Source organism: Ammospiza nelsoni, chromosome 6 (assembly GCF_027579445.1).
Source record: "Ammospiza nelsoni isolate bAmmNel1 chromosome 6, bAmmNel1.pri, whole genome shotgun sequence".
NCBI lineage: Eukaryota > Metazoa > Chordata > Aves > Passeriformes > Passerellidae > Ammospiza > Ammospiza nelsoni.
In genome coordinates this window covers 453,966-476,516 of record NC_080638.1, presented here as the reverse complement: position 1 = coordinate 476,516, position 22,551 = coordinate 453,966, and the positions used below count along the sequence as shown (strand labels likewise).

The window sequence follows — 22,551 nt, the reverse complement described above, 5'->3', positions numbered from 1 at the left end:
CTTCAGGATTTCTGGGGGTTTTATCAATTTTCTTGAATTATCTCAGTAGCATATGTTGGCAAATGTAAATTTGGCCTTTCGATTCATTATTTCCCTTTTAAATCAGGGCAATATTAATATGCTTGTATTATCAGAATCCTCCCAAAATTATTAGAGCTGGCTCCCAGCAAGCAGTCAGTCTTTGCACATTGCCAGCTGGGGGGATGGAGAGTTTGTGGGTTTGTTCCTAAAGCTGCCAACTCCTGCCCTGTGCACTGCACCACCTCCTGCACTTACAGCTCAGAGATCAGTTCTCCTGGCTTTCAGGAGTTCTGCTGGGTTATTAAAATAGACCAATAAACTAGGGAGTTCTAGGAGAATTTTTTCTCATGGCATCTTACAGAAAGGTATTGTCAATATTTATGTAGACCCTCAATAACTTAGAGCAAAATTAAATATACTTTATCTTAGATAAAATCTCTCATTTTACAGCTCACAGGAGAAAAAAACCCTCAAAAATCTTTAAACTCCCAGTGCCTGAAAACTCCAGGAACTGCAGCCTGACAGATGAATGAATGGTGCCTGGTGCTGCAGAACCCACACAGCAGCTTGGGTTTCCTTTTTAAGGAGGCCATTCAGCCCCAGGGAATCCCACCCAGAGCCCTTCCACCACCACCTCTACCTCCAGCCCCTGTCCCTGCTCTTTCCATTGCAGCTCCCCAGCGCCTTCCAAGCATGACTGACATGCTCAGTATTGATTTTACATCTTGCTCATCTCATCTGCTCGGGGAGAATGAGTTTATAAATTCATCCTGATCAGGACCAGCTAATCCCTCACTCCTCTCATGCTCACCGTAAACTCCTTTAAATCTTTTTCTTCAGTATTTAAATTCCTCAGTGCACTTCCCACTGTTCACAGCAGATGCTGTAAAACTCCTGCACTGCCAGTGAGTTACAATTTGGAAAGTTCACTCTCTTCAGCAGAATCCAGATTTAATGTCATCAGACTTCTGGAGCTTCGGTTCAGACAAACCAGCAGCAGGTTTTGTGTTCAGATTAACTGCTGAGCTTCATGAAGAATTTAAACACCAAGAACCTGGTCTGAGTAATGCTTCATTAGACCTCTCAAAGCTCAAAGCTTACCATTAAGGTGGGAAAGGTAGTCGATATATGCCAGTACATATTCTGGAATGTCCCCATATTTTTTCAGCCCTAGCTCAAAAATCTTAAAGGCCACAGACTTATCCTGCAAACATTAGGGGGGAAAAAAAAAAAAGTTATTAGCTTCAGTGAGCTGTGCAGGCTCCTGGCACTCGTTTAGGATCAGGGTGAGCACCTGTGGTTACCTTACTACAATAATACTCCATTAAAGCTGCAGTAACATAGACATGGTGGCGGGTCCGGGCATCCTCTCTCGCTTTCTTAAATATCGTCCTTCCGGATTTAATGCCTTCTGCTCGCCTTGCAAATTTCATGTACTGGATATAAACCTAAGGTGCACATTAATATTTAAATAGCATCAGTGCTAACAAAGAACACCAGGCTATCATTAAGGTTTTTACTATGTCTAAAGTAAACATGACTCACAATATACAGCAGATGAATCCTATTAGAAACAAGGCTGTCTTGTGCCTCTGTGTGGTTTTGCTTTATAATACTGAGGAAAACCTTTTTATAGATTTTTTTAAAAATAAAAAATGGGATACACCTAAGACTGATCTCATGAAAAGACAGTAGTGAACACAGAGATAAGGAGATGAATGTCATTGACATTAGCCGGTGCCTTCAGAGAACTCAAGGCTTGTTGTAAAAATGATAACTTTCCAGTAAAGTTAAAATGTCCATAAAGCCAAGGAACAGCCAAAAGGCCTGATGAAGCATTTTACTGTACATAATACAATCCAAGATACAAATCCTCCTGCCTGCAAGTATTTATACCTGATCAAGGAAATAATGAACGTGCTACTTAATTCAGCAGCCAATTTGTGATTTGCATTTCTTTGGGGTTCAACTCTCCTTCATTCTGAATTAGATCATGAATAGCAGCATTCCTTAGCAGGAGGAACTGGCACATGGTTTCCCATACAATGTGCCTTTGGGAAGCATTAGGATGTGTCTCAAAAGGATGGCAAGTGTCAGTGAATGGATACCTCTCCTCTGACACTGACGTGATGTTTAGTGTTAGGCTTCACACCTTCTTTTGCCCCCTCATGCTTTGTTGTGTCTGTTTATAATAAACTAAACAACTTTTTGAGGTTGTTGTGTTATAATAAACTAAACAACTTTTTGAGGTTGTTGTGTTATAATAAACGAAACAACCATTTCAGGTTGTTGTGTTACAATAAACGAAACAACCTTTTGAGGGCAGGTTCCTGCTGACACCACTTGTTCAGCACCACCACAGCTGGCACACAGACAGTGTTCACTGTGTCACTGCAGCACAGGTACAGCAACACTCTGCTACCTACATGATGCATTGCAGATTTATTTGCAAACTACATGGCCACAGGATGCTTGTGAAATATTTTACATCTTTTTCATTACTTGTTGTAAACGAGACACAGGAGGAAAGTGCACACGTCTTAGGGTATTTCAATGGATTAAAGATTGTAATTCTGCCACCTCAGTACTCCACGCCTGTGACCCAAGGAGTCCTGGAAGAGCTCCCCCACTCTGTGCATGCACTGGGTGCCAATCCATGGGGATGTGGAGGCACTGAGGATGATCTTACCAGCGTGGGGTCGATGTCCTCGATGGCCAGGAGCCGGTTGTAGATGCTGTGCACCTTCTCGTACTTCATCCGGCTCTGGGGGAAGGCAAGCACATACTGCTCATTCACCCCCTTCAGATCACCTCCCAGAAGGCAAAACTCAAGCTGAAGACAAAACTAGAATTCTCCTGGTCCCATTTTTCCCTGGCTGAACACTGTGTATGTCAGCCCCTTTACCCAGATGCATATTCTGTCTTGTGCAGACATTTTTTACTTCCCACACTCATTTCCCACTACATGCTTTTCAGGAGTCCTTGAAGTCTTTTTCTAATGCAGTAATGCTGCAGCAGAACTGCCATTGGAGGTGTTTGGCACACAAAGACTATCCTTTACCTCTGTCTAAAAGCAATGTGCAGATAGGTGGGAACACCATCTCTTTAACTTTCCAACCTACACATTTCCAATAGCCCATTCTGTTCCCTGCCAGCTGCAGCCCTCCAGGCTGTATTGTGCAGCCTTGAAAAACCAGGACACAGCACTGAAAACCAAGGAAGGATTTTTCTTTTAAAGGCAAAGGCTTTTTTCCCCCCCTCTGTTGTCCTGAAGTTCTCCCTGGAAAGATTCTTTCACAATAAAATAAGTGGGCAAATTATGCCCCACAGAAGACTCCACAGTCCTCATGTGCCCAGTGGGAAACAGCATTTATTCCTGGTGGAATAAACACCACTGGGGCACTGCTCCTTGTGGAGGCTCACTGTGGTCTGGGGAAAGAGATTTCTCCAGAGAGCTGCAGCAAAGGTGGCTCCATCTTCTGTCACAGCTGTGCCAACAAAAACATCACCTTCCCAAGAATCAGACAGGAAAGCTGCCCTTGATGCCCACTTTAAAAGTGAAGAAGCTGATGCTCTGGGAAATGGAAATTTTTAAGCATTTCACCCTTATGATCATTTCAGAAATATAGTCAATATTGGAATGGAAAGAGAGTGGATTTTCATAGCTTTTCCTCTCCATTTTGTCAGCTTCCTCTCAGAAACACTGAACGAGAATAAGGCTAGAAGAATCAGTAAATTAATTATACAGAATTTTGTGCACTCAGGATGTTTCAAATAAATTACAGTATTAATGGGAGATGTTATTTGGATTTTAATGTCAGTACATCACTACTTTTTGCTCACCTCTTCATAATCTGCATATGCAAAATAAAGAAGCATATTCTTCTTTAATAAAGTGCTGATCGCTCTTTCATAAATATTAGCAGCCTCATCACTGAAAAGTTTAGCATTGTTCATGTCCTGTTATAAAATAAGTATAATAATACAATTGTTCAGCATCTGTGACAATGAAGGCCAATTTATGGAATATCTTCTGTGTGTGACAAGCCCCAGTGAATTTCCATTCAGTGCTCCAACAAAGAGAAAATCATCTCCCCAGTACTTAAGGAATCACAGAATCAGGCACAAAAAATCCCCCACGCCTAAAGCTGGCCAAGATTGAAACAATTTTTCACAATTCTTGTCTAAAATGCAGACATTTTTATTTCTTAAAATTTTTAGTTTCCCCATTTGAAAATTCTGACCATGTCACAACTGTGTTTTCACACCCCCCCTCCCTGATTCTGAGGAAAAAGTGAGAGTACAGCATGTCAGAGCAAGGAAACAGGAGAAAGCCAGTGGCAAGCTGCTTACCCCTTTCTCAGCCAGCAGCTTGCTGGACTGCTCAAGGTACTGAGCTGCTTCATACCAGATGTCTGGGTGATGGCCCAGCACCAGGAGACACTGCTCATAGGCAAACATCACTGTGGGCAAAACACGAGAGGAACACTCCTTGGAAATGGTGCCACCATTGTACAACCCAAGTGTGGAATGCAAAATTCATCAAATAAATCAGACAACATCAACACTAATTGGCTTTGAATACAATGGTCACTGCTGCAGTTCTTTTATACTGCCAGGAACTTCACGAACCACAACCAGCAGCTAAAACCTGCCTTGTCCACAGAGGAACAAGCACAGATCACTCAAAATCAGCCATAAAACCAGGCTGCAATCTACTGTTCCCTGACCTGCACCAGAGGTTCAGTGGCATAAAACTGTCTGCCAAAATGCATTTCTTACTTCCAGCTTGCCTTTAGCAAAATCTAGATTGTATTTTATAAAAAAACCACCCACACAATTTAAGAAACTCCACCAACACCTACTACAGCACGATCCCTGAACACCGAATCACATCATGGCTTCTGCTGGAGCTGAGAAAAACAATTCTCCATGCCCTAGAGACATCTCATTACCTCTTTTTGTTATCAGAGTTTGATCTTCTGTTCGTAGAGGGTTGCTCTTTTCCCACTGGATGTACTTCTTCCACATGTCCACCTGCTGAGCCTCCTGGGGGGTGTTTTGTGGGGGCACGGAGGGAGCGTTGCGGTCCAGGCCCTTCATCACCGTCTCATATTCCTGAAACACAAGCAAGGCTTTGAATTCAAACACATTGAACACTTCCTTCAGGTTATGCTTCCTAAAAGAAATGGAAATGTTTTAGCATGCCAGCCTTACTAGTCTGTGCACACTTTTATTTGGTGTAAGAACCAAGCTTAATGCTGGCTTGTGGTGTTAAATAGGACAAAGAAAATTCAACAGAAGGTTGTACCTTTGCCACACGTCGTGCATTCATGTAATCTCTACTCCTGTCCTCGATCATCTTCTTGGCTAAGTGAATATTGATGCCCTGGAGAAGGGTGAAAAAAGGCATTGGCAATGTGCAATTTCCCTTTGGACATACTGAATCTTAATTTATGCAGGAAAGAGCTTGAAAGGGGATGCAAAAGTGACCAAAGACAAAGTTATTTAAAGATACCAATCTCAAAATATTTATTTCGCCTAATAAATATATGGGCAAGAACTTATACCAGAGGATGAACTCAGTACTAAAATCCAAGTGCCCTGAAGCACTTCAGCTTATGTTTAATCCCTTTCAAACATAAAATGAGCTCCTCATGAACTGTTGTGGGTGAAAGTGGGAAAATTTGTGATTTACAATTTTGCTCTAAAATGATGGTCAGTGACTGAGAGCACATGAGCAATTTGATTTTCTGGTACAAGGAGTACCAGGGATTGACCTCCAGGCTCAGAGCTCTGCCTTCTCCTCTGTTCCTGAAGGAACTGACAGCTCTTAGAAGAGATTCCATGCAGTACATGGAACGTGGTTCCCTGCAGAGCACCTGCCTTTGTCAGCTGGGGCTGAGATGTGTCAGCACTGCCTGACACCCTCCAGGCCTGCACACACGTCACACCCGTGCAGAGGGCTCTGCTGTGCTGCTCTGCAAGAGCAGCAGGGGCTGGGGGCAGCCAGGCCCTGGGCACAGGGTCCTGGCAAGAACAAAACCTTGGGCAGGAAAAGCAGCCCCCCCTTGGCTATGCCTGTGTCTGGGTGGATTTTGCTGCTGTGTTTGCCAAGACTGTGCAGAAGATGTGCACAGCTTTCAGCCCAAGTGCAAAGAGGCCCCTGAGCTGGGAAGCAAAGGGAGCTTTGCCCCCACTGCAGAAGCCAAGGCACTGTCTGGGATGGCAAACTGGGCCATGTGGCACTCAAACCCACAGGACCAGGCTGAGGGTACAGCAGCACTCTGCCAGGATGCATGCAGGTTTGTGAGCCAGATTGTCACTTTGTCGCTGAGCCACGTCTCCCTAAAAGTTTTACCATTTAGTTAAAGACTGGTGACTGACAGGCTGGTATTGTTACCTGGTGGCTACAGCTGAGCTGAAGGAAAGCTCAGATTACAGCAAATGGCCATCACCTTTCCATGCTGAGACCTGCATGAAGTCTCTGTGCTGTTGGGCAGCTGGGCAATCACCTCCCCCTCAAAGAGCCCTTCTGGTGAGGAGCACTGCTTTCCCTGTGCCAGGACACCAGTGAGCAGCAGCCCTGCCCCTGAGGTCAGAGTAGCCACAACAGGACAGACAGATCCCTGTGGCCCAGCAGAGCTCTGGCCCTCAGCTCCCAGCTGCTCAAACAGTCTGAGGGGCCGCTGGAGCTGCCTCGGGTGGGACAGCTCTGAGCCATGGCTCTGCAGCCTCCCCATGTAGAATGAGAGCAGGAGGAACCAGCAGCGAGAGCCTTTGCTGGCTGTGTGGGAGGGGAAGGGGTGCTTTGTGGGGAAGTTGTGGTGGGGATTTTCCTACACTGGAGAAGGTGTGTCCTGGGCATCCTCTCTGGGGACAGCAGTGGTGTCCCCAAACACCTGTGGGGCAATGAGCTGTCATGGTACACACTCGTGGCTGGGGATGCCTGGAGCTCTCCCACCCAGAGGCTCTCCCAGCAGCTAAGCACCACGGCCTTATTAACATGAGAGGGCACCAAGCTCACAACTGGCCTAATTAGCAACAAGGAAAGAGGAACTGGCCCTTCTCTGCTGCTCAGGGCACAGGGAGCCACAGCAAGCATGCCTGTGCACAGCCAGCAGGAGCTGTATGAGCATCCCTGCAGGGCAGGGCTGAGCTCCAGGGTACCCACATCAGCTCTGCACTCACGCTGCTGCTGGCTGGGGCTGCTTTGCCAGCAGATGTGTCTAAAAACACACTCCGAGGGTGCAGCTCCAAACTGGCCTGAAAGGGCAGAGAGCTGAGCTGGAGGCAGTGTGGGAGCAGACTCACCTGAAGGGGTGCTGGGATGGCTTCAGGTGGAGGATGGTGAGGAGCATTTTTAAGCACTGAGAGCATGTAACTTGATGTTGTGCAGGAAGCCCAAACCATCCCAGCTGAATGCCATTTGAGGCTGAGTGGAAGGAGGGGAGTGCCTCCTTGGGGACACAAGTCCTCACTGCCAGCTCAGCTGCTCCACTGATGCCTCACTCACTCACTCACTCACTCACTCACTCACTCACTCACTCACTCACTCACTCACTCACTCACTCACTCACCAGCATTTACCAGCTGAGAAATGGGACAGTCAAATGAATCTCATGGAGGGTCTTTGAAAGAAATTTAAAAATCACTCAGGAGTGATTTTTTGCCACAGGAGTTGGCACATACTGCACACAAAAATGTGTTTATACTGCTGGTCATCTCTTTTATACATATGTGTTTAGAGGATATGGCTTGGGCACCATGTTTGATTACAGGATAATTACTTCTTTCTGAATGTCACAAAGAATCAGTTATTGGTTACCTCTTCATATTTGTTATAATCTCTCCAGAGCTGCTCTATGTTTATCATGGGGTTGACACAACCACGCTGGTAAACCCTACGGACAGCTGTGATCCTCTGGTTTTCTGCATAAGATCCTACTGCTTCTCTAAACAGTGGGGAGAGAGAGCAAGGTCAGCTATGACAGGTCACAACTGGCAGCAACATCAGCATTGCATCAACTGAGCTTAAAAAAGGTGAATTTTCAGGTACTTACACGCCTTTCAAAAAATTGATGTAATCCACCCAGATCTAGGTGAGAAAAAATATTACATATGGTGAAACCAATGGTTAGCTGTAGTTGTCACAAAGTTAGAAATAAAATGGGTTTTGATTAAGAAAACATACCTGGTATGACATGATTTCCATGCCAATCTTATCCAGAGCAAAATCATATGCCTGAGCCATTTTTTCTCTGAGGGAAAGAACCACAAAGACCATAAAGCAAGTGCTTAGTATTTAAAAATTCTTTATTTTTTAGTGTATTCTTTTGTGCAGCAAGTTCTAACCAAACATCAAGGAATCAGAAATATTCAACAGGTGAGAGAAAAAATTGGTATTGAGATAGCTTTAAATTCCTTATTCAGATTCTGTTGGGGCTTTGGTTGTTTGTTTTATTCAAGAATTATAAATTCATTGGTGGCAATCCAGCATTTTAATAGTTCCTGGCCCACCCCAAGTCAGTGGAAATCCACAAATATGCCATGAAGCTGAGAAGAAACCAACTGCTCTCCACATCTTCTCAGCTGACAGAAGCACCCATGGTTTCTTATTTTTTCCCCCTCAGAGCTCCCCAAACCTTTTTGTAATTCTCCAGGAGCCCCAAAAGTCTGGGACAATTAGGAGTAGCTCCCTTGTGTGGAAACTGCCCAGAATACTTCACACTATTTATTTCCCCCAAATTCCAAGTATTTTTCCTCAAATTTAAAATGTTTACAGAATTTCCTTGGTTAAGTTTCAGTGAAAGCTCTTTTTTTTTCTCTCCCTAACTTTTGTCCTAGCTTCCTTTACTCAAACATACTTCAGTACCTGATTGCCTCCTTGATCACTTTTACAGGAGAAACAGAGGACAGGCAAACTGAATCTCCTAAAACTGTTTCAAAACAGTCATGTAAAAATAAATTAAAACCCCTTGCTTATTTTCTTTGTTAATGCATTACTCATTTTGCTAATTATAGAGCAAAGAAATTATGGTGGGCTGGGGAAGAAACAGTTTATAGATGCTGGAAGTCACTGGTAATTTTTGAAACTCAACCCACAGGAATATAAACAAGCAAAATGTAATAACTGAAAAGGGATGAAGATTAACATACCCCCAAATTCTGAATTTTATGACTTTTTTATGCAAAACTTCCTCCAATTCCTGAACTCTTTACTGTGACTGGTCTCAGCTGGAACCAGTGCTAACTTTTGTGGAGACTAAACAGGACATGGAGGGCAAGGACAAAGAAGAAGAAATGTGTTTCAGGAGTTTCAGGTTTTTGGCCTAAGCACCAATCCCATCTGCAGGGAACTGGCATTGATACACCAGCCCCTGCACTGCTCTTACCCCATCCTGTTAGAGGAATCCAGACTCAGGAACCAGTTTTACCCAGCAGTCCCACTTAGAGAGACTTGAATGTTTTCTAAATGCAGATTATATATTAACCCCCCCACCAGAAAATCCCCAGACAGATTTGTCACCCAGGTTCTTCCCCATCCCCTGGTCAAAAAATCAAGAAGAGATCCACCATAAAACTAGAATAATTCAGAGCAACTCTGGGAACTTACTTGTAACTAGGTAGCTTCCCCTTGGTTTCTCGTACATAGGAAAGGTAACATTTCCATAAATCAATGTGTAAAACCTTCATAAGGCAGCGCTGAAATAACTGTGCAATACAGCAAGAAGATTGATCAGGATTCCAGACACAGAAATTAGGTTTCTACTTTTAAAGCTATACAAAATGAATTTAAATAGCCCTTCTAATTATGATTCAGATTTATAAGGAAGAAGAAGTTAAACTACTCATTCTTTTGTTCCTGTGCAAGGGAACTGGAGAGAATTAAGCAGAGAAATCCCCCTGCACATTTCACTGATTAGAGCTTGGCAGCAACAAGTCAACTTTAGTGCCACTTTTTATCTGTGTTTCACATTCAATGACAGCTACAGAGTTTTTTCAATCTGATTTAGCCCAATCACAATGTACTTGCTCTTGCTATAGAGATATATTACATATATTAATATGACTCACCTTTTCCACCTTGTCATAATTTTTTGCTTTAATCTACAGGGAAGCAGAAAAAAAACAAATCACTTAAGAAACTATTTTAGAATAGTAGGAATATATTCTTCATACAATACTATAGCATTCCAATTTGTACTTTGTCTGCCTAAACCAATTACACCAAAACACCCCATAACGTTGCAAAAATATAATTAAACATACAGAAGCCATGTAAAATTAGCAGATTTTTTATTTTTATTTTTAATTCTTCAATTCCAAAATGTAGGTACCAGTAGGCAAATTTCTGGTTTGAACCCCCAGACTTAGCCTTTTATTTCAAGGAACCTGATGCATTCAGAGCAGATATAGATGTAGAGCTTCTAGACCAAGATTTAGTAAAGGGTAAAACACTTATTTACAAAACTACTAGGCTAATAAATGTATTCTCCTTGAATATTCATGTCTCAAAGTGCACTTTGCTCCAATCTGCTGATGCTGAATAAGGGAATAACACCCATGGAGAACCTGTTTGTCCCAGCCCCGGTGCTCCCTGGGAGGAGGGAGCAAACACTCTCACATGGCAGCAGCACTTTCATTCATCCACACACACACACGCCACAAGGGCAGGGGTGAAGTTCAGACCCCGGCTCACAGTTTGCCTTTCAGACAGGACAAAGGAAAGCACGAGATTTTCTGGCATCCTGCATGGATTTGTTAGCTCCAGCCATGGTAGCAGGCTAGGCAACCTCTACAGACACACACCCTGGTGACACAAGGAAAATCAACAACACCCTTAAAAGAGGCCTTGAAATTAAAAAAAAAAAAAAAAAAAAAAAAAAAAAAAGATTTTTTATGCTGTGTTGCATTTTTGTAAAGCATCAAACTCCCCTTTAAGATCTCACTGCTCTTTGTTCACTTGGAGGATTCCCAGCTTTATTGTGGTGTGAAGCACAAGCACCTCTCCATCTCCCTGAGGAGCACAGTGTAGCAAACAGCAGCACCCTCTGCACCAGGGATTATTCAGGATTTCAGTTTAGAGCATTCCCACTCCAGAGCACAGCAGCATTTCTAATGGATGCACCTAAAATAAGAACACCACGCCTCCTCTCCCCTGGGTGTCTCTACTGCTGCAACACCCCAGCACTGAGAGGCTTCAAAGAGCCATCCCCATCTCTCTCACTCTCAAAAAAAGATCAATGAAAAATGAGAGAACGGAAAAAATATTGAAAAAAAACTTTATTGGCACACACAAGGCAGACTGGACCCTTGTGTGTGTACCATACTTGAACTGGAGCAGCATCCCACCCAGGCTGAAAGAATTCCACACAATCCAGGATGGCAGGAAGGTAAACCTCATTGTGTATTGCAAAAAGTCCCAAAAAATTTTTTAAAAAAGACATTTTTACTTCATCCTTCTTCTCCCACTCCCTAAAATCTCCTGAGTGAAAAAGAACAAATGAATCTTGGGTTCTATGCCTTAGCACACAGGACAGCTGCCTGCACCTTCTTTCCCTTGTATTAAGTTAAACATTCAACAAGATATGCAGGATAAATTATCTTTTTTTAAAGAGAGTGAGATAGGAGATAGTATGAATTCTTTTGTGAAAATCAAATAATTAATTCATGGCTCTGCCACTGACAAATGCCATCACCCTCTGATTATTCAGTAACAAGATGAAAAATAATTTTTAAGAGCTCAGAAGGAAAAGCTGTAAGCAGGCAGGGCAAAAAAATGAGTTTGCCTGCCAGGTGCAGCCAGGAAAACAGTGTCAGCAAGTTTAGTAGCTCCTGGCAGCACTGTCACCAGGCAGCATCAAAGGATGGAGCACAAGGAATACACATCAATTAGACTGCTTGCACTTCCCAGGACCAAAGACCTTGAAAAGAAAACTACTTTGCTAAGAAAAGGAGGTATATTCTTCATTTGCATGGGTTATGACTCAAAGCAAAATATTTGCTATGTGATTATCATATATATGAAAAGCTGCTGACCACATCTGGACTTCAAGTCAACATTCTATATTTGTTAAATGCACACAAGTGGTTTGGTATCTAAAAATTCAGAAACCATGGTACCAGTGAAGTTAGGAGGCTGGCGAGCAGGATTTAAGAAGAAAAGCAAAGCAATATTGGCCAAAGCTTACTGGATTTCTCAATGGAAAAGTGTGGAGGAGGTTTTACAGTGACTGCTGTGAGCCAGAGAGAAGCTTGACAAGAGGATCCATGTTTACCCCTGAAAGAACTTCCTACCAAGGTCATTGACATAAAGACCAAGAAAGAAAGAAGGATAAAGAAGAGAAATCTACAACTGCCTATTCCAATGAGCACTTTGTTTGTCTTTCCTGACCTATGAGTGAAGTGTAAACTCAGGGGTTCTGTAAGAACGTGTAGAAAGCATTCATGCTACAATAAAACCAGGTTTGAAGCCTTCTGAAAATGGAGTGAGTTGCTTTGTACTATGACTGTCTCAACTATGAGAGAAAAGCATCTCTCCTGCAGGAATCTGCATTTCTTGGCTCACCACTCCCATGCCAACAGCCCTGCAGCCCTGGCTCAGGGAAAGCCCAGCACCACCCCCAGCAGGGACCCAGCACACATTTCTTGGTTTTCCTACGACAGACACTGCAACAGGCACTGATGAGATGTGGGAAAGCATTAAAGAACTGACATTAATACTGTAATTTTGTCCTTAAAAGACAAACATAAAGTCAACTGCAAAGATACTTACAGCAGCTTATCCTCCAGTTTCTAAGGCTGCCAGGAGTCCTATTCTGACTGCTTTAACTCAAGGGGCAGGTCTAACCCTCACAAGCTGACACCAAGGAGTGGCTCCACCACAAATCCATCTCCTATCTCAATGAGATGAGGGATATCCTCATTCCAAGGTAAAATCCATGTAATGAATGTCTCCCCTTCATCCTTGAGGACTACACAACACCACCCAGCCTGACTAGCTCTGCTTGGACATTCCTGTAGCAAAACACACCTGAACCTGCCCTCCTGTGCCCATGACAAGGAGAAATTCCACCTGCTTTGCTAGAAGAGTAACTTTAGATTTGATGCTCCAGTAAGAAATTTAAGTCACTACTGTATCACGTTTGTACAAGATTAATTTGTAAAATAAGTCAAATTTCTTCCCAGAATACACAATGTAATTCCCTATAATGAGCTTCACAAGCATTGAAGGGCAAATCTTAATCCATAAATTACACAGCACTTCATCCTTTTAAACAGACTTTTACAAGCCACATGAATCATTTCTGATTATGCAAGGCAAGTGATTTTACTAATCTAGAGACTTAATACTAGTTCTAGTTGTCTGGCAACATGCATCACCAGCCTAAAAAGCATCCCTGTTTTATTTTAACCTCTTCAGCTTTCCATCAAGCTCCCAAGGAAGCACAGTTAGTATATGATAATTAAGGACCAGCATGGTTTCATTTATTTCTATATCCCAACTCCATTTTCTTTCTAGCAATTGTTACTTTCCAGGGGAAAAAATATTTTCTCCAGCAGAAAATTTGATGCTCCCTTATTCACTCCCTGCAGCTCTTCCTTGGTCAGGCAGATCCTCTTGCTTTCTTTACTGCTCCCACTGCCCCTGCACTACTCTCCAAGGTTTTTTAGAGTTTTTTTTGGACTCTGCACCCCTGAGACTGCAGCAGCTGATGAGAGACAAATTGGGAGAGAAGAAACACCACAGCTACACAGGTGTTACCTTTTTGAGGATTTTCCTAAAATCTGGTTTTGTTACGAACACTAAAAGGCGCACACCATCCTTATTGTTTGGGGTTTTTATAAAAAAAAGGACACAAAATCTGTTTCATAATATGCAAAATTACAACCAGAGTCTAAATATAAGTATAAATATTGCTTTTGTTTGTTAACTGAAGGGAACTCATTGTGAAAGACCTATATTCACTGACTGAATTCATTCAGTTACACGACTGGGTGTTAAATAAATAAATAATATTAACATTTAAAAAATAATATCAGACTACACAAAATTTATCACCACTGAATCCATTTGTGTTGACCATTTGCTTTTTTTTTTTTTTTTTTTAACATCTTGATTGTTAGGGTGGAATAATCAACTCCCCACTGTCAAGCACAGTGCAGTTTGGGTCTCCAGAACTGTGGGTAACAAAATCCATTCACATTTCTCTGTTTCCAAAGTACAGGCTAGGGACCACAGCAGCTCAGAGCACCTCAAAGGAGTGGCATTGGAAAGGATGGAGATGCCAATTCTCTGTTCCATCTTCAGCACATTCAGCCTTTTGCTGCTTGCTGAGGCTCCCAGACAATGAAATGTGGCAAACTCCTTTGGCTCCAGCTCAGGGAGCAGCAATGGCCTTTGCAAACAGCAGCCCAAGCTCTGCCCAGACACATGAAATGCAGCAAAAAGGCAGGGCTAGCACTGCACTTCCCTGTGCTCATTAACCCACGGAGGCTGGACTATCACTGTCTAAAGAACTGGATGCAAAACTTCTTTTATGTATGCTGAACAAAGCATATATTTCATTTGTGCCAGATATTCCGAATCCTTTCTTCAAAAGCATTAGTATGTGATTGCAGATACAATTTCTGTAATGTATTGTTTTGCTAAAATTTGTACCAGATAAGGCTTGAATTATCAGGTATTTCTGCTGTCTTCATTCAGAGTTTTAATATTCCCTGTGAAAATACAGCTTTTATCTTGCTATTAGTAAAGCCTGCAAGGAAGAGATAGAGCACACTGACCATGGGAAAACTCATTTTCTCAAAAGACAGCAAGATGAGATTCTACATATTTTCATTCAGAACTGTAATTTTTCACATTCACCTGGTTATATGTTTCAATTTCAAAGACTGCCATAAAAGTTCCTTAAAATTATTCTAAATTAAATGCCTCCAATTACTATTTAGAAGGACTATTTCTAGAGCTTCCAGAACCATGGCATCAAAATTTAAAAGTCATGTTGTTTCCACTAGATATATCACATGAAAAAAAGGATTCACACACAGCTGCCAAAAAACCCCATCTGTAATGCAGAGGGGAAAATCCCCACTATTTTGCAATCTGCTTCTGAGAAAACCCAAGAACAGAATATTTCAGTGGGAAGGAACCTAGGCTGGTCACCCAGCCCAGCTTCAGGGCTGACAAGAGGCTCAAGGATGTTCTTAAGGGCTAAATGACACTTAAATGTAATTCACATGTCCAAATGACACTTAAAGCCCAGTAGGCTCGGGGCCACCTCTCTGGGAAGCCTGTCCCCGTGTTCCACCCGCTTCCTGATCCCCATCATCCTTGAGGTGTCACATACACTGTATTTATAGCTAGGTACACTTTCTATTTGCTCACAGTATTTAAGAATAAAAAGCTTTACACTAACTGAGAATATTGGCTCTGTTAATGAAGCAAAGCTGCAGTTCTGTAAATCCAATTACCAGTTCATATCCTGCACCCAAAAATAGTTGAACAGGCACTTACTGAACAGATAGTGAGAAAGCTGACTTTTAATAGCAAAATTCTGAGCCACATTACCATTTTCAACAGAAAAAAAGTGGTCATGTCTACAGGAAAAATGATAATTAGGAAATGAAGGGCAGTAATTTTCATGGGGAGCTAAGTGGCAGCAGGAAATGGGGACAAGGCAGTGGCAAAGACAGAGCCACTGCACGAATGGGCAGCAATATGCAAAACTGCTCCTCGTTCTCTTAACTTCTTGAAATTCTCATTACAGCTTCATCACCCCAAGCCTTTAATAAAACCTGCAACAGCCTTGAGAAACAATTAACCACAGCATATCAAGGTAACACACTCTACCAACATCTCTCCTCTGAGGGGCAGCAGCCTGGAGAATCTCTGCCTGAGCATCTCCCTCACTGACTGCAGAAGTTACACTGAGGACTTGAAAAGGCTATTTCTGAAACTGCAAACATAAAACTAGATTTATCTGGAAGTCTGGGAAAGAAAGGAACCCAGGGGGCCTGAGGATGAGGAGGGAGCAGCTCAGAGCAGAAGGCTTTGGAAAAGGGTGCAAAAGAAGAACTTGTGAAATGCCCCTCTGCAGACAGAGTAACATTCCCCAGTTAAAGTGTTAAGAGTCATTCTTAATTAGAAAACCTATGTAAGCAAATAATTACCAATTGAAAAAACTGCAAGTGGAAGATGTCTTCTAGTTTAATCTATTAGACTGAAAGACCCAGTACCTTTCATTTTCAGAGGTATCAGGAAAGGAATCAATCCATACAAATACTTGAATAGAAAGTGCTGAGGTATGAGCAAACTGCATTGCAGAAGTGCAGGAATACAAGGCCTGAGGATGTTGACAGCCTATTTGTTACTTACAGCAAACATTGATCTAGAAGTGATGAAGGATTAATGCACCACAGTAAATAAACTTTGCTACTAATCATATAGTTTGGAATATAAAAGAACTACCTATCTATCTAATTCCTAAATACCTACTCTAGTGTCAAGGGCAAATGCTTTGCTAACAAGTAAGAGCTCAGAGACAGAGCTACTAAAACTAGCAATTGTGCTTTGGTTTACACCTTAGTGCAATTTGATTAATTTCCTATTAAATAGAACATTAGAAATAGAAATTTGTCTACTTCTATGAAATAGAGAAATCTGCAGGAGCAGCATCTGCCCCTACCCCCTTACAAAAACTGCTGGCTCTTGGTCCTGCAGGGAAGGCCTTCCTTCATGTTAGTATTTTGAAAAGAATGCACAATTTTCAGGCACCACTCTCAAGAGACTAGATAAAAGGTGTACAGAGAAATATTTATTTCCAGGCTGCCTTAAAAAAACCAAACCCGCAGTGACAAAACTCTTCAGTGATTTTTTCTGGTTGGAGAATGATTCTGAATTGCAATCACTGATTCACTCCCTACTTCATTTATTTCAGACATCAAATACATCTATTTTGTTTTTCATCTGATTATAAAAAATAACCAATTTCTCATGTGTCATTTCTCTTTCTTCCTATCTACAGCATCCTACTGTTCTCTCTTCTCATTCTGGAGTTTTACTTTGTTTCCAGAACACACTTTCATTTAAAAAAACCCAACACACCCCCCACCCCAATTGGGAGTTATGTTAAACACCAAACCCATCTGTTATTACTTGCATTGATGTTCTTCCTGACTGATTGGGCCCCAGTACTGCAAACATGTCTCACACATTAGGAGTGAAGTGAAGCTGCAAAACCAGCCCTGTTAAATCATGATGAAAAGCACACTCTATGTTCTTCAAAACAAACACAGTGTCACTTCTCTTTTACTTTAGCACCCGACAGCTCGGGCATTTCTGCCCAGAAATTGGGGGTGAAGAAGAGAACTGCTCCATGTCTAAGTTTTCTTTTCCTGCGAGTCTACTGCACTGGCTGTTCTTTGATGAAGCTCCCAGATACACAGATCACATCAGCACTGCCAGCTTTTTTCCCTTGCTCTGTTTTTACCCACTCTTTAATATATTCTCCAACTTAGGAAAACCATTATCTTTTTTTATTTGGGCAATCTGCCCATTATGAAATGGAATGTAATATTAGCTGTATGAAGTAATTCACAAATGCTAAGCACCCACTACGTTCTAGCCAGATTCTACTTCATACCCAGATTCTCAATCTCATTTTAATGAAAAGTCAATTTTCGACATGCCCCCTGGCTTGTAATTTCCTCTTCAATTTCACACTCCCTTTAAGGCACAGCAGAAAACACCTTCCCACATTCACAGCCCTGCAAACTTGCTTCCTTCCCAACTTAGGCATTTCGGTTTTTCCTGCGTGCTTTAGTTCACTTCTGCTGCTCATCCCTTTCTCAATGTCCCTTGTACCTTACAGAAGCAGTGGGATGTTCTAGGATGTGTTTTTGGATAGCTAATACCCCCAGATCTACTGGGATCCTTTGCAGTTCTTAGGAAGTATGCAAAGCAGCAGTGATTTTCCTCCTAGAATTTACTTTTTATCATTTAACTCTCAAATTATAGGATCAAAAGCACATCTAGCACCCATGGATTGCATGATAATCTCTATCTAACATGACAAAATGCAATGAGATAAATTAAAGATTTGCAGTCTTAGCTGTTGGCCAGATCACTGAAGTTTTAAAGTTCCATTAAGAGGGAAGACTAAAGCCAAGGTATTTGGCCCATCTCATTGGGCTAGAGATCCCTAATTTATAAAATCAGAAAATTACACCATTTGTCTACTTCAATTGCTTCTCAAAAGAGAACAGTCCCTCAGCAGGGCCCATTGCAATTGAACACAGGCACTCCTCTAATGCTTTTTCCAGCTGATTTAATAAGATTATAGGCACCAGTGCCTATTATCTGAGGAGCACAGACCCACTGAGTCTGCCAGTGCCACCACAGGCCCTACCCCAATAGAGATAGAATAATAGTAATGATAAGCACCCACTACATTCTAGTCAGATTCTACCTCATACCCAGATCCTCAATCTCATTTTAACAAAAAGTCAATTTTCATAATAATATACTCCAAGCTGGATAATAATCCAAGCTGGAAATTCCTTGCTACACTCAGACCTAAAATCAAGGCAGGGATCAGAGCACTGCAACAGATTATATGGAATAAAGGGTATGTGAGGCATCACTACCTAGGGGAAAAAGGCCGATTGTTCCTCTCACACCTTACAAGGCTGTGACCTAAAATGTAATTTATTAAGACTCTTAATTTGAAATAATTGTGTTTTCTCATGTCTATCAGAAATCAGTGTCCATTACAGTAATGTACAGCTATTTTAAAAAATCATTCCTGCTTTCATTTTGCTATCCTCAAATTCTTTAAGAAAGTGGCAGTTTACTATGTCATTTGAGGTTATAGCTGGGGAAAATGAGGTGTTTTAGGGGGCACAGAGTTCCCCATTAGGTTTATAGTTTTATAATTTCTCCCTATACTCATCACGTGCCTACAGTTTTGACACATTCTTTTCAGATGAAAAGGGTTTGCATAAAAGGGCAGAAAAGAGTAAGTTTGATAAGCAAACTGTCAATTATAGTATTTCAGACAATTTTTTTAGTAAAATATGGCTATCAAATTTTAATGGAAGAAATCTCTGTTCATTCACCAATCATATGTTAAAAGTACACCTGAGCAATTTACAATTTCAAAGAGATCTTACTTCTTTAAGAGATCCTAGAATATAAAATTTTATAACAGCTACTCATCTGTAAGGCAGCCTCCACAGGGACTCAGCAAAAAGGGCTGCTAACCCAAATGAAGATATCTTAAGACCAGAAAGAACTGCTGCTCTTTGGAGTGGTCAGATTCATTCAGTGGCCATGCATTCATGGCTCACATTTTCTAGCATGGAACTGGTCTCAGAAAGGCTCTCCCCAGTAAATCCAGCCAAACAAGCAATTCTCCTGAGGAAAAGGAATACAGGTTATTCAAGGAGTTAAAAATAGGTTAAAAAATAGATGATGTAATTATGTCATGCAGCATAATCTTACTCTTATAATATTAGCACAAGACCAGCTTGGCCTGTTAGCGGAGAACAAATTGTTCTTAATGTTTTGCCTCTGTTCTTAGAACATAAAGAGCAATTTTCCAATAATTTGTAGCAGAAATGGCCCAGAGAATGGTTCTCAAAACCATTAGACTGACCCTCAGCCTCCAAAAGTGCCTAAGGGCTCTCATGTCTGACCACAGGAGCCACTGTCTCATCACAGGAAACCATCAATCAGAAATGTTAAAGTTAATAGTGCAGAATAATGCTCAGGCACAAGCAATTCTCTGCAACTGCATCCCAGCATCCATTTGCAGCTGACAAGATGTTGTATGTTGTACATTGCATTACAAAATAAACCCCAGCAAAGGTAACCCACCAATCCCAAAGCAAGCACACTCAACTGCAGTGCCATGAAATGAATCTCTAAAGGAAGGGATGTGGTTCTGGCTTTGCCATGGATTTCCTATGAAATCATTAACAGGATTAGGTCAATCGTTTACTAAAGCAGGATAATAACCTGCCTCAGATGATGACTGAGCTGCTTTGGTTTACATGAATGAAGTATTCCATTAATGAATTTCTTCCTGCTGAAGTTCAGGGAAGTTATTTTTCTAATATAGGCAGCTGCCCTCATCAAAAATCTTTCACATATCTGTCAGAAATCAAGGAAATTCCCCCATGCCTTTTTTGAAAATGCATATTCCTAATCATAATTACTGAGAAATCTCATCTACGATTTATACTGGAAAAGGAAAGACTCTATCTGAAGAGTCAATCACAGAATAAACATCCAGCTTTCTGTCTTTTGGCCATGAAGAGAAAACAGACTTCACTATAAAAACAGCATTCAGTGGTAAAACAGTTTCCTTCAAGACAGGAGTTTTACTGCAGGGTCTCAATATCTAGCAACCATATCTGGACTGATCACCAACAACCTCATCCATAATCACATGAACAATGCAAATCTTTTTGGTAAAAACTTGATCCAAAACTTTCCATGGATAGGCTCTGCACAACTATTCTGGATCCTCTTTCCAGAATAGTTGAATTTGAGTGTAATTACTGTCCTAGCTGATGAGACTGCATTACAAACCCCTCAAGTTTCTAAAATATTTAAATGCTATACTGCTTTTCCCCTTAAACACTGTACAAGTTGAGTTTTTGAATTGGGTTTCTCTTCTCCTTCCCTAAATTTCAGCTTCATGCCCTCAAAGGTTAAAGCTAAGCCTGCTCAACTTCCTTCATGGGAACTTATTCAAGAACCAGGATCAAGACAAAAATATTTGTATGGCTATTTTAAATCTATGAATTTATGTTAGTGCTTAGATAACTTAATAAGTGACTTCACACTTGAATAACTGGCTATGCAGAGATGCACTGAAGTTGGAAAATAAAACCACAGATCACACATGCCCATGCTTAGGTGACATTGCCACTGAAATGTGAGAGGGGATAGCTCTACACTGAAGTCTTTTAATTTTACAGGTCAACTCCAAATGACTGACACTTTATGTGAGGTTCCTGTCCGCTTGTGGGCCTTTTCCTATACACTCTGTGCTATCAGAATTATAGGATTCAAACCCATTTAAGCCAGCTGCATTCAAAGACAAAAGACTTGCAAAGACAATTCATTATGTTGTTGCTATCTGAAACTCACTGGTGTTGGGTTAGCAGAGAGAAGAGCTGCTCTGATGGCAGATTTCAGTATCACAGCAGTGCTAACACTCATTTCCCACGCAGCCTAGGTAGGTGCATTTGCAGCTTATTTCACCTCTTAGGAGGAAGATGAAATGCAGAAACGCATCAAAAAAGCAGTACAGAAACTCACTTGTAGCCTAAACAAGAGAGGTGGAACACCACTGACCTCCCACCTTCCTCCCACCTATCCCCCTGTCATTATACGGAGAAGAAATACCAGGAGTTAGGGTCATGTATTTAAGCTACAGCTTCTGATTTTGGGGTCATGAGGAGAAACTGGCATAGGTAAATCCCCAGCCTCGCCAAAGGTCAGCCTTGACTCACATGCTAGAAAGAACACCAGCTTCCTGACCAGAATGTGCCACTTTTACAGACAGCAGTGCACAACAAACAAATACTGCTGGCAGTTCTGCTCCCCCACGAGAGAACACTCAGAACAATTACAGCTTCTTTGCAGTGAAGCCCTGTTTGGTACTAATAATCTCTTTTTTTGCTGCTTTTCACAGAGAAAAGTGTATTTTCTTCTGCACCCCATCACCACCAAGTGCTGGCCATGCAGAATGAGACACATAGCAGGGAACTGCTGTTTTGAGAGAGCAGAACATCTGTTCAGTATGATACTTCTCTCCCCTACCCCTCTAACCAAGCATTCTGGGGCTTTTCTGCTGATCATTCAGAAGCCCATGGTAAAGTGTTCTAAAACCTTCTACAGAGAAGAGCCTCTTTGGTAGATGAACAGCAGGCAATTATTCGATTCAGGACTTGACTTTGACTCCTAGGTTAGGTGCATTTTTATGTAAATACAGAATACATTCAGACAGCACTTGCATTATAGAATGCTGCAAATGCCTGCAAAGAGAAAATTAAAGTCTAGTGTTAAAAATGGTATGTAGGCTCCTAGCTAACTTAATTTGCATGGAAGCACATAAGGGATCTCAGAAATCCCAAGACAGCTCTTTTTTCTTCTATTTTGCTGCTTTAAGCTAGGATGCCAAGAGCAGGTTGGATATAAAAACACCAAGCACACGTCAATACCACAGCACTCTGGGCACGTGTCATCATGGTGATGCAGCAGCCTTAAAAATCCATTCTGAAGGCTCAGCAACACAGTGAAGCATCACCACAAAAGCTCTGGGATGGACTGAGTCAGGCAGCACCTGAGAACTGACTTCCAGTACTGACTGCAGCAGAAATCCCTGCTCACAGGTGAAAACCAGCATTTTCTAGACAGTTACAGCAACTCTGCCAGCCTGGGAGGCAAACACAGCCACCAGCACAGGGTTCAAGCAGCTGCAGCAACTCAGCAGGTGCTCAACATGTGGGTGC

General features: G+C 41.8%; 1 protein-coding gene across 2 annotated transcripts in view; it reads right to left on the bottom strand.

Annotated features, from left to right (window-relative positions):
• The window catches only part of CSTF3 (cleavage stimulation factor subunit 3), a 46,584-nt gene that overhangs the window by 5,555 nt on the left and 18,478 nt on the right, over positions 1–22,551 (bottom strand). Inside the window, exons 4-15 of one of the 2 annotated variants that reach the window (XM_059475429.1) lie at positions 10,099–10,131; positions 9,638–9,735; positions 8,216–8,282; positions 8,085–8,119; positions 7,850–7,976; positions 5,333–5,410; positions 4,977–5,139; positions 4,375–4,484; positions 3,865–3,981; positions 2,711–2,785; positions 1,326–1,469; positions 1,123–1,225 (exon numbers count right to left, since the gene is read on the bottom strand). In XM_059475429.1, coding sequence (XP_059331412.1) covers positions 1,123–1,225; positions 1,326–1,469; positions 2,711–2,785; positions 3,865–3,981; positions 4,375–4,484; positions 4,977–5,139; positions 5,333–5,410; positions 7,850–7,976; positions 8,085–8,119; positions 8,216–8,282; positions 9,638–9,735; positions 10,099–10,131 — 1,150 coding nt within the window. The remainder of the gene's footprint in view (positions 1–1,122; positions 1,226–1,325; positions 1,470–2,710; positions 2,786–3,864; positions 3,982–4,374; positions 4,485–4,976; positions 5,140–5,332; positions 5,411–7,849; positions 7,977–8,084; positions 8,120–8,215; positions 8,283–9,637; positions 9,736–10,098; positions 10,132–22,551) is intronic. The other variant, XM_059475430.1, reaches the window with a different exon arrangement.